This window comes from Sinocyclocheilus rhinocerous, unplaced genomic scaffold, assembly GCF_001515625.1.
Source record: "Sinocyclocheilus rhinocerous isolate Xijiao unplaced genomic scaffold, SAMN03320098_v1.1 scaffold484, whole genome shotgun sequence".
Lineage (NCBI taxonomy): Eukaryota > Metazoa > Chordata > Actinopteri > Cypriniformes > Cyprinidae > Sinocyclocheilus > Sinocyclocheilus rhinocerous.
The window spans coordinates 1,310,818-1,322,189 of NW_015658063.1; the positions used below are offsets into that span (position 1 = coordinate 1,310,818).

The 11,372-nt window shown below is 38.9% G+C and overlaps 1 protein-coding gene across 1 annotated transcript in view; it reads left to right on the plus strand.

Moving 5' to 3' along the window:
• Nucleotides 1-275: 275 nt before the first annotated feature.
• LOC107722066 (laminin subunit gamma-2-like) overlaps nt 276-11,372 on the plus strand; it is a 15,820-nt gene continuing 4,723 nt past the window's right edge. Inside the window, exons 1-14 of the mRNA XM_016530287.1 lie at nt 276-574; nt 2,607-2,783; nt 4,266-4,389; nt 4,478-4,620; nt 4,708-4,839; nt 4,928-5,117; nt 5,365-5,477; nt 5,576-5,791; nt 5,880-6,056; nt 6,369-6,602; nt 7,004-7,140; nt 7,992-8,148; nt 10,264-10,469; nt 10,659-10,738. Coding sequence (XP_016385773.1) covers nt 379-574; nt 2,607-2,783; nt 4,266-4,389; nt 4,478-4,620; nt 4,708-4,839; nt 4,928-5,117; nt 5,365-5,477; nt 5,576-5,791; nt 5,880-6,056; nt 6,369-6,602; nt 7,004-7,140; nt 7,992-8,148; nt 10,264-10,469; nt 10,659-10,738 — 2,282 coding nt within the window. The 5' untranslated portion in view covers nt 276-378. The remainder of the gene's footprint in view (nt 575-2,606; nt 2,784-4,265; nt 4,390-4,477; nt 4,621-4,707; nt 4,840-4,927; nt 5,118-5,364; nt 5,478-5,575; nt 5,792-5,879; nt 6,057-6,368; nt 6,603-7,003; nt 7,141-7,991; nt 8,149-10,263; nt 10,470-10,658; nt 10,739-11,372) is intronic.

The following is an 11,372-nucleotide window of genomic DNA, read 5'->3' on the forward strand; positions in this document are numbered from 1 at the left end:
CTACATTTTTAAAATTGGTTTATCTAATTTGTATCTTCTTCTGCCTGTTGTTTTGTGTATCACTTTATTAATACGAGTACTATGGATCTATTACTATGGAACTGTCTATTACACACAGCCTCAGCCCTCAAGCATTACTATCCTACTTTTAATATCACAGTGCACACTCAGATCCAAATAATCTGAAGCATTGATGAACAATGGGTTTAATTGTTCTGCTGCTGTGGTTAAAGGCATCTAATCAAACACGTCTTTATGAGAGGACTGGCATGATACATTTCCTATCAGGCACATATGCTGTGTGATTCACTCGTGAGTAAATGAACCGTTGAGACACGAGCTCGACGCGCCCGCGCTTGTCAGGTGGGAAGTTTTTAAATGCTCGCGCGGGGATCAGCTGTCCATCTCATCTCGCTGAGGACTAACGGACCGCCAGCATCCACAATATCCAGCAGACATTATAAAACTGAGGACACGGCATCGATTCTTGTTTCTTGGATGTGGAAAATGAAGATCAGTTGGATCTTTCTTTGCGCAGTTTGCATCTGGTCTCCAGTTCACGGAACAGTCCGATGTAAGTGAAGTTATTCTGCCTGCGTATGAATTCATTTTTGACATTATGATAGTGTACAAGTGGTAGGCTACGTTAAGTAGTGCTTAATCTTGAGTGATTTGTGAGCACTTTGCTGAATAAATTCAGTCCAACAAAGCTAATTTAAGGTGTGAAACTAGTAAAATAAGTTTGGGTATTTACCCTTTCTTCATATTTTTCTGTTTTCTCTGTTTTATATTTAACAATGTAAAATGGTAGGGGTTAATCCATTTGGCATCGTATTTTAAAGAAGCACTAGTGACAAGTGATCAGAAAGCCCATTATATCTGTATTTACTGTAGATTATAATGACAGTATACACAGTGAACTGCAGTGCAACAAAAACTACTGACATAGTTATTGACTTATACATCCAATCAGATCATAATAATAGTCTAATCATAACCACAATGCTCATAATCATAGTGATAAGGGGAAAATCTCTTAGCCGGATAGGCTACAATCAGCATGATTTAAAGTGTAACAATAATGATTATGAATGTGTTGGCCTAGGCTACTTCTAGGCAACTTTTCCCCGCGAATTCTTAAATAATTCAAATTCTATAATTATTATACATGCAGTTTTTATGACATAACACAAGTTTTTTATTTTTGTAGTTTAAAAAAAATGTTTTTTTATAGAGAACAGTTTAATTGTAGTCTAATTCTTTGTAAACATTCGATACGGTTGCGCCGCGTCCTGCTGCTTTTTGGGCGTCTTGCGCATGCGCGCCGCTTTAGGACGCCTTGTAAACTAAAAAAAAAGAGAAAGAAAATCTTTTTTTTTTTTCATTTTTCCTAAATTATGATTTTTGGATTCCCATTTGCTCTAATAGCAAAAGATTAAAAAGTACGATAGCATTTTCACGACTTTCCAAAAGAGGAAAAATACAGCTTTTGAAAAAGAAAACTTTTTAAAAAGAAAAAAAACAAAACTTTTCGAAACTGGAAACACATCACAGTCTGTGCGGGAAAAATTTTTTCCTGAGGCCCTGTAAGGATGACTGTTGTCTAACAGCTGGGTAGTTTTGTCTCTCATTGAGAGGCTGTTGTTGCTGCCTACCTGTGTTGCTCACCTGTGAGGGACCCTGTTGTTGCCCCGTTAGGAGGAATGGAATGTCTGTTCTGAGTGGATGAGGTTTGGTTCATGCTGACTTCACATTACCTCATTTTACCTTTCCGATAAATTACTTACAAGAGTGAGCTTGTCCTACCCACAAAGCCAGTCTATTATCTAACATCCATTATCGTCTGTGTGCTCAACACACTAGGCCTGGCTGAACATGGACTAGGTTGTTTTATTGCAGGTAATCACACATGATCTAATGTGTATACACAGCTGAGGGTATTTCTTCTTCCCTTTTAAAAGTTGTCCACCCCTGGATGTCCGGAGTGTCTTTCAGATACTTGTTGATCCTCAGACATGTGTGGTTTTGTTATTGTATTCTCCGATAGCTTATGGTTTGTGGGTTTGACTAATTGTCTGTATAATATCCTGGAGAGTGAATGAATATACCTTTGGGTGGAGTGTAATTTTCTGCATTTGTGGAAATTGTTTGTTTTTATAGGTATAAGACGGTCTTTAGATGTTACTTTCCCATGCTCACAGCCAGGGCCATCCTAAGCTGACGCGGGGCCCGGTGCGAGGTAGGGAGCGGGGCCCCCTTCGGTCCGTTCGCATTTCGGGTTCACCCTCGGTCCGTTCGCGATCTTGTTCCTGGAGGGGGGGGTCCCCCTCGGTCCGTTCGCCGCGGGGCCCCCTCAAGCACGGGGCCCGGTGCGACCGCACCAGTTGCACCCCCCTAAGGATGTCACTGCTCACAGCAATACCACTAAAAACTTGACTGGCGCCAATTAACTTTGACAATGTGCAGCGATACTATCTTTTCAAAGACTGTAAAATATCTACTTATTCAGCACATTCCTTAACCACAGAACATCTTTGTAGGTTCCTGCTTTGAATAGGGAAAAGTTATTGACACCAAGTAACCCATCCTGGCATGTTGTCTTGCAGCCTCCACTGCCTGTTCATGTCATGGTAAGGCTCAGCACTGCAGAGGAGATCACCTGGGACTCTACTGTATAAACTGCCAAGGAAACACTGAAGGGCGGCACTGTGAAAACTGTAAGGAAGAATACTACCACCAGAGAGCAGGAGACAACTGTGTGCCCTGCAACTGCAACACTGCAGGTGAGCTGCTATTTTAAGTAAAAGTGTCATTTTTTTCTTTACTAAAAGAGAGTTCTTACAAAAATAAAAATGCATTTAATTTCCTTTTATGTTCCAAGTCATACAGGAAAAGAATTGTCATTTTTTTGGATGAACGATCACAGGGGTTCCCTGAGAACTTAAGTTAAAGGGGTCATATGGTGTTGCTAAAAAGAACATTATTTTGTGTATTTGGGTTTCACAATGAAACACACGGCGGGCTAGAGTGAGCAGAGGCAGGTGGACTTGAGAACGGCGCGGCCGGCGGGCTTGCGGCAACCACATGTAGGAAAAATTTAAATAATAAGTAATATAGACTGATTTCCTCAAAAAAATTTTTTTTTGAACATTTCACTTGTTTGTTCAAGCATCCAATACCTATAGACATTATGTAGCTCCGCTCGTTTTAAAATCTTCCTGGTCTACTGATATTTGTTATGACATCCGCTTCAAACATTACAATGCACATGATAACGTTAACTCTGCAATAAGTAAATCCACTTCACCAGCTCTTCAACAGTGATGCTATAGAGCTACCACAAAAATGAAAGTTCAAAGATAAAATTCTAAAGAATTGCACATTTGTTTCTCTGGTGCATAAGGTTTATAAGCACAGTGGGAGATTTTACAGTCATGTGGGACATTGTTGTCAATTTTTCTTTTTCTAATGTTTCAGAATCTGGCCCCAAAAATATTTAAATCACACTTAAAAAATGTCTCAGTTCCATTGTATTAGATGCAAAATATCAAACCAAGCAGCACCTGCAAACAAATGATGCCAGAGGTTTTTTTTCCCAGAACTGACTTTTTTGAGACACCTTTTAATTAATTTTTTAACCAATTGGTCCCAAGGTCATTTTTCGTGGTGTGAAGTCAGTTTCCCTCAAGTTCACACTGTCTTAGCAGAATAACTATCGTGATAGTTCATCATATTAACATATGAACATGTTCCTCAAAGTTTGACAACCAAGATTTTGATGTTCATTTTAAACAATACATATATGTGACCCTCTCTGTGAAATCCAGGCTAAAGTCTCAAAATCTAATAATGAGATAACAAGCATCAAAGTTTGATTTCAGCTATTAATTTCACTATGATTTCAATATTTGACATGGTCTTACTCAGTCAATATTAAAGATATCAAGGTTACATTTCCACAGAATGTTAGTTACCTTATGAAGGATGATTTTATGTAGAAAATAGTAAATCACAAAAAAATGACTTTAGCTGGGTTTTCACTACCATATTGTTTCATAATTACAAATATAGGAAATTTAATTTTGTGAAATATTTTAATTGAAAGGTGTGCTTGTGCTAAATTTTGTTCAAATAAATGATACTTGTTTTGCTATTTTGTTATGTAATGAAAATACGTTTGTCCATTTTTAATAGTTTTCAAATATTTGTGGGTCCACCCTATATAGTAAAGTATAAGCAAAATGCATATACTTTGTTCTATTCAGGTTCTCAAGGACCAGGGTGCAACAATGAGGGACGGTGTACCTGTAAACAAGGAGTTTATGGAGACAAGTGTGATCGCTGTCGTGATGACTCTCCAGTCACTGCCAGTGGATGTGAGCCTTTGAGGTGAGAACAGTGAGCCTTGCATCTCTGACTTGTATCTAACTATTACAGTGAAGGATTATTTGGTTCAATCAATGTTCTTCTTATGCAGGCTAATCTGTCGGTCACGTAACAGCGGCCGTCTCACGTATAATACAGAGGAGTGCCTGCCTTGCTTTTGCAGCGGCCACTCAAATGTGTGCTCCTCAGCTGAGGGATATTCCATTTACAACATCACTTCAACTTTTGAAAACGGTGAGCTTGATGTGAAATCTCTGGTTTTAGTAAATCACATTTGGTTTTAGTTGTTGATTTAAAGCAAACGTTTGTCTCGTCTCACAGGACCTGAGGGCTGGCGAGCCGCCACTGTTCAAGGTGTGAACCCTTCACAAGTGCAATTCAGATGGTCTCCTACTCACAAAGACCTTGAGGTTATCTCTAAGGAGATCCTTCCTGTTTATCTGTTTGCTCCAGGTATGTTGATTACATTTTCTATTACTTTCATTACAATCAGTGATGTATTGACATTTCGTTGACTACTGTGCTTCTGTGTTTAATGTAGCATACTACCTGGGGAATCAGGCATTGAGCTACGGTCAGACACTCAGCTTCGCTCTGCGTCTGGACAGAGGTGTCCGTCGTCCTTCCATCTCTGATGTTATCCTAGAAGGAGCAGGTCTTAAGGTGTCTGCTTCGCTAGGAGACTTGAGGACAGTGGTTCCCTGTGGCAAGAAAGTCACCTACACATTCAAGTGAGTCACATCATTTTTAATAACTAGATCTTTGTGTTTTCTAAAGAAATGTAAGCGGTGCTTACCTTGCCCTTGTTCCTGCTTCTGTTTAAGTCGATGCATTTTTTAGGGATACATGGTACTGTATATGCGTACCATATCAGTTATTGACCAATTTTAGAGGTGTTTTGATTGTTCTGTTTATATACAAATGTGACAAATGACTGAGTGTGATAATAAATCTTCTAATGCATATCATACTTCATAGAATGGACGAACAGCCTGGCAGCAAATGGAAACCACAGCTCTCATCCAAAGAATTTCAAACACTTCTGAGCAACCTTACAGCCATTAAAATCAGAGGAACATTTGGTGAAAATGGTGAGTGTTTAATCTCTTCACTGTGCTGCACTGTTGGAAACAAGTGCACACATAACATAATACAGAATAAAATAATAGTATATCTGCTTTCACAACAGGACGTGGTTATCTGGATGATGTGTCTCTGGTGTCAGCTAAACTGGGTCCCGGCACCCCTGCCACCTGGGTAGAAAAGTGCAGATGTCCTGCTGGTTATGATGGACTGTTTTGTGAACGCTGTGCCACTGGATACAGGAGACGTTTCCCTGGCCAAGGCCCCCAAAGCCCGTGTGATCCCTGCTTCTGTCAGGGTGGAACATGTGATCCAGAAACAGGTTGGTTATTTTAGCGTTTAACGCATGTTGGTGTTTTAGTTATGAAGAAAAGTCTGAGCTGAGAACGGTGGATTTGTTGTGTTTACAGGAGGCTGTTACTCGGCTGATGAGATACCAAATCTGCAAATGTGTCCTAAAGGCTATTATGTAAATCGCCAACAGTCCAACTCCTGCCAGAAGTGTCCTTGTCCCGAGGGAGAGGCTTGCTATGTTATTCCAGGAACCCAGGAGGTGATGTGTGCTCGCTGTCCCCGGGGGACTACAGGTGAGGAACACAGAGTAAAAGAACAGGGAAACATGAGGCAGATGTTCTTAAAGGGATAGTGCACCCAAAATTGAAAAGTCTGTTATTATGTACAATGTACATGTATAATAAAATAATTGGCTCTGTCGATTTGTAAAGTGTCAAAAAGTACTATAAAAGTAGGATTATAAAAGTCAAAACATTAGTAGAACATTAGTTGAAATTTAAATGGAACTATAAAATAACTGTGAATCTTATTTCTGTATGAATGTAGACTACTGTTGTTAATCACAATGAAGGGATTCCCCATATTTACTAATAACATTTTTTTAGGCTCTCGTTGTGAAATCTGTGATGACGGTTTTTATGGAGACCCTCTGGGAGAGTATGGCCCTCCCAAACAGTGCCAGCCTTGCCAATGTTATGGCCATGTGGACCAGAACGCTGTCGGCAACTGTGACCGCCGGACAGGGGAGTGTCGGAAGTGCTTGAATCACAGCACCGGCCCCAAGTGTGAGAACTGTGAAGATGGATACTACCACAGTTACCTCACAGAGCCATGTCAGGGTATGACAAATAACTATAACTGTCAAAAGCCTGAATTTACAACACGCTCTCACTCCCAACTCCCAAGTCTTCATAAAATTCAATAATTGAAGACTTGGTGAACATAAGAGACTTCATTCAAATGATTTTTCATAATACATTTCATGAACATTACATCTCATATCATATCAATATTTATGATTTCTTTAAATAAGAAACCCAATGGAGGACACTGCACATCGAAAAGTGACGCTAAAGGGGTACCTTGAGCTTCAAAAAGTGACGCCAAAGGGTCCTGACGAAGCGTCAATATGTGACGAGTTGGGAGTGAGAATGTGTTGGAATATAATGTTGCTAAAGAAGTGAAATGTAAAATCCATAACAGTGAAAGTCACCTCAGTTTTGCTCTTTTCTCCCTGTAGCTTGTAACTGCAACCGACAGGGTTCTGTGTCAAATTCATGCAATGATAAAGGACAGTGCAAGTGTAAGGAAGGTTACGATGGACTCAAGTGTGACAAATCAACATGTCCTTCCTGCTTTAACCCAGTCAAGAACAAGGTAAGACATTGCAGAACTCAAAACAAACATAAACAAAAACAAACAAATAAAAATATTGATATGATATGAGATGTAATGTTCATGAAATGTATTATGAAAAATCATTTGAATTAAGTCTCTTATGTTCACCAAGTCTTCAATTATTGAATTTTATAAAATACAGTAAAAACAGTGATATTTTGTTAAATATTATTAAAATGACTTCTATGTTAATATATTTTAAAATATAATATATATAAATATGTGTATGAGTGTGCGATTTAACCATGAGAAAATAATGATAATTTAATATCATGTCAAAATAAGCACTTTACACTACGCTGTGTGAAAGAAAAAAAATGAGTGAGTCCTGCTGGATTTGATGATTGTTTATTATCTGGAGAGTGATATGTTGCTTTGAACACTGCTTGTGTGGGTGGAATTAAATGTGCTGTTTTCCCAGGGACCAGCACGCACAGAATCAGACTGCTGGTAACTCTAGTGCATTTACCAAATCTGTATAACAAGAGAAAAAAAGCCTGTTCACTTGAGGTTAAAAATGATTGGAGTCGGCGCCAATAGCCTCGTGGTTAGTGCGTTGACACATAGTGCAACTGCGCTCACAGCGACCCGAGTTTGACTCCCGTCTCGAGGTCCTTTGCCGATCCCGCTCCCCTCTCTCCTCCTAGTGCTTTCCTGTCATCTCTCTACTGTAGTATCTCAAAAACAAAAAACAAAAAAATGATTGGAAACATTAAATGATGGCATTTGCTGTAGTGTTGGATCCAGTCCCAGCAAACCTGTTTAAGTAGAGATATATGAACAAATGTTGATGGCAAATAAATGTCAAACATTGTGTTGTTTTTTTTCAGATAGAGGTTTATGTAAGACAGCTGCAAGAAATGGAGGATTTATTTAAAGGAATTGGAGGTGATGATGCTCTAGTCAATGATGCTCAGATGGAACGGGCTATTAGGGCCGCAGAGGTCATGGTGCAAAACCTGGAATTTAGAGCAAATGAACTCACAAGTATGAAAATCCTTTTTTAAAATCTTGTTTATGTACAATGTACATGTATAATAAAATAATTGGCTCTGTCGATTTGTAAAGTGTCAAAAAGTACTATAAAAGTAGGATTATAAAAGTCAAAACATTAGTAGAACATTAGTTGAAATTTAAATGGAACTATAAAATAACTGTGAATCTTATTTCTGTATGAATGTAGACTACTGTTGTTAATCACAATGAAGGGATTCCCCATATTTACTAATAACATTTTTTTAGGCTCTCGTTGTGAAATCTGTGATGACGGTTTTTATGGAGACCCTCTGGGAGAGTATGGCCCTCCCAAACAGTGCCAGCCTTGCCAATGTTATGGCCATGTGGACCAGAACGCTGTCGGCAACTGTGACCGCCGGACAGGGGAGTGTCGGAAGTGCTTGAATCACAGCACCGGCCCCAAGTGTGAGAACTGTGAAGATGGATACTACCACAGTTACCTCACAGAGCCATGTCAGGGTATGACAAATAACTATAACTGTCAAAAGCCTGAATTTACAACACGCTCTCACTCCCAACTCCCAAGTCTTCATAAAATTCAATAATTGAAGACTTGGTGAACATAAGAGACTTCATTCAAATGATTTTTCATAATACATTTCATGAACATTACATCTCATATCATATCAATATTTATGATTTCTTTAAATAAGAAACCCAATGGAGGACACTGCACATCGAAAAGTGACGCTAAAGGGGTACCTTGAGCTTCAAAAAGTGACGCCAAAGGGTCCTGACGAAGCGTCAATATGTGACGAGTTGGGAGTGAGAATGTGTTGGAATATAATGTTGCTAAAGAAGTGAAATGTAAAATCCATAACAGTGAAAGTCACCTCAGTTTTGCTCTTTTCTCCCTGTAGCTTGTAACTGCAACCGACAGGGTTCTGTGTCAAATTCATGCAATGATAAAGGACAGTGCAAGTGTAAGGAAGGTTACGATGGACTCAAGTGTGACAAATCAACATGTCCTTCCTGCTTTAACCCAGTCAAGAACAAGGTAAGACATTGCAGAACTCAAAACAAACATAAACAAAAACAAACAAATAAAAATATTGATATGATATGAGATGTAATGTTCATGAAATGTATTATGAAAAATCATTTGAATTAAGTCTCTTATGTTCACCAAGTCTTCAATTATTGAATTTTATAAAATACAGTAAAAACAGTGATATTTTGTTAAATATTATTAAAATGACTTCTATGTTAATATATTTTAAAATATAATATATATAAATATGTGTATGAGTGTGCGATTTAACCATGAGAAAATAATGATAATTTAATATCATGTCAAAATAAGCACTTTACACTACGCTGTGTGAAAGAAAAAAAATGAGTGAGTCCTGCTGGATTTGATGATTGTTTATTATCTGGAGAGTGATATGTTGCTTTGAACACTGCTTGTGTGGGTGGAATTAAATGTGCTGTTTTCCCAGGGACCAGCACGCACAGAATCAGACTGCTGGTAACTCTAGTGCATTTACCAAATCTGTATAACAAGAGAAAAAAAGCCTGTTCACTTGAGGTTAAAAATGATTGGAGTCGGCGCCAATAGCCTCGTGGTTAGTGCGTTGACACATAGTGCAACTGCGCTCACAGCGACCCGAGTTTGACTCCCGTCTCGAGGTCCTTTGCCGATCCCGCTCCCCTCTCTCCTCCTAGTGCTTTCCTGTCATCTCTCTACTGTAGTATCTCAAAAACAAAAAACAAAAAAATGATTGGAAACATTAAATGATGGCATTTGCTGTAGTGTTGGATCCAGTCCCAGCAAACCTGTTTAAGTAGAGATATATGAACAAATGTTGATGGCAAATAAATGTCAAACATTGTGTTGTTTTTTTTCAGATAGAGGTTTATGTAAGACAGCTGCAAGAAATGGAGGATTTATTTAAAGGAATTGGAGGTGATGATGCTCTAGTCAATGATGCTCAGATGGAACGGGCTATTAGGGCCGCAGAGGTCATGGTGCAAAACCTGGAATTTAGAGCAAATGAACTCACAAGTATGAAAATCCTTTTTTTAAATCTTGTTTAATTCCTTGTGTCTAGCTAGTTTATTTAAGACTTTTTTTATTCCAAATAGATACAGAGAAACAGCTTCAAGATAAACTGGCGAGCATTAGCCGATCCCAGCTGAGAGAGGACAGAAAAATGGAGGCTTTGTTGACAACAGTGGATGGGATCAGAAACAAGGATCAGGAGTACAGAACAGAAGTTTCAGAAATCCGTAAACTCATCAGTGAGGTCAGGTTAAAACTGCAACAGGCCAAACGGGACATCCAACAAGCTGTGAGTATTTCGTTATGATATTTATATGGGTGTTGTTATATTAATATGGGTGTTTTTTTAGCTTGAGGTTTTCAGCTGAATGTTTAGATGGGATCTACAGCCTAACTATCACATAGAGGGTTAATAAAAGTATAATCATTGTTTTGAAAATTCTCAGCATTTCCCTCATTCCCTGTATGTCTATTTCAGGAGTTTCCCTCAGGTGATGCGGTGCCAGGCGCTGACACCTTGTCTGATTTGGTTCAGAGAGCTGCTGATCTTGCTGAGCAGTAAGTCGTGTGTTATTCTCAAATGCCACAAACAGTGAAACAACACAACATGTTGTGATCTATAACTGCATGTGCACTTGCTTAGCCAACAAAAGCATTAATAGCTTTCCAACAGTTTCACATTAAAATGTGGTTCTGAACTGTTTTTGCTTCAGCACTCAGACTATTTAGGAAACGTGAAGACATTTTTATTGTACAAAATTAAGCCATAAATCAAAGACTGAAATTTATTGTATTTATTAAAGGGGTCATATGATGCTATTTTAAAGATCATTATTTTGTGTATTTGGTGTAACAGAATATGTTGACATGCTTTAATGTTCAAAAAACACATTATTTTTCAAATACCGTACATTATTGTAGGTCCTCTATGCCCCGCCTCTCTCAAACGCTTCGTTTTCTACAAAGCCCCCTCCTTTGACAAGCGCAGTCCGCTCTGATTGGCCAGCTGACCCAGTGCACTGTGATTGGCCGAACACCGCAAGCACTCCTCGGAAATGTAAGGCCCCTTACCATAATTGCGAGCTTCAGCTTTCAAAGTAAATGTAAAGACAGAGCCTGAAAGGGGAGTCGCGTGACAGACACAGTGATGAAGCTGGTATGTGCTCTCTCGCGCTCTCTCTCTCTCTCGCTC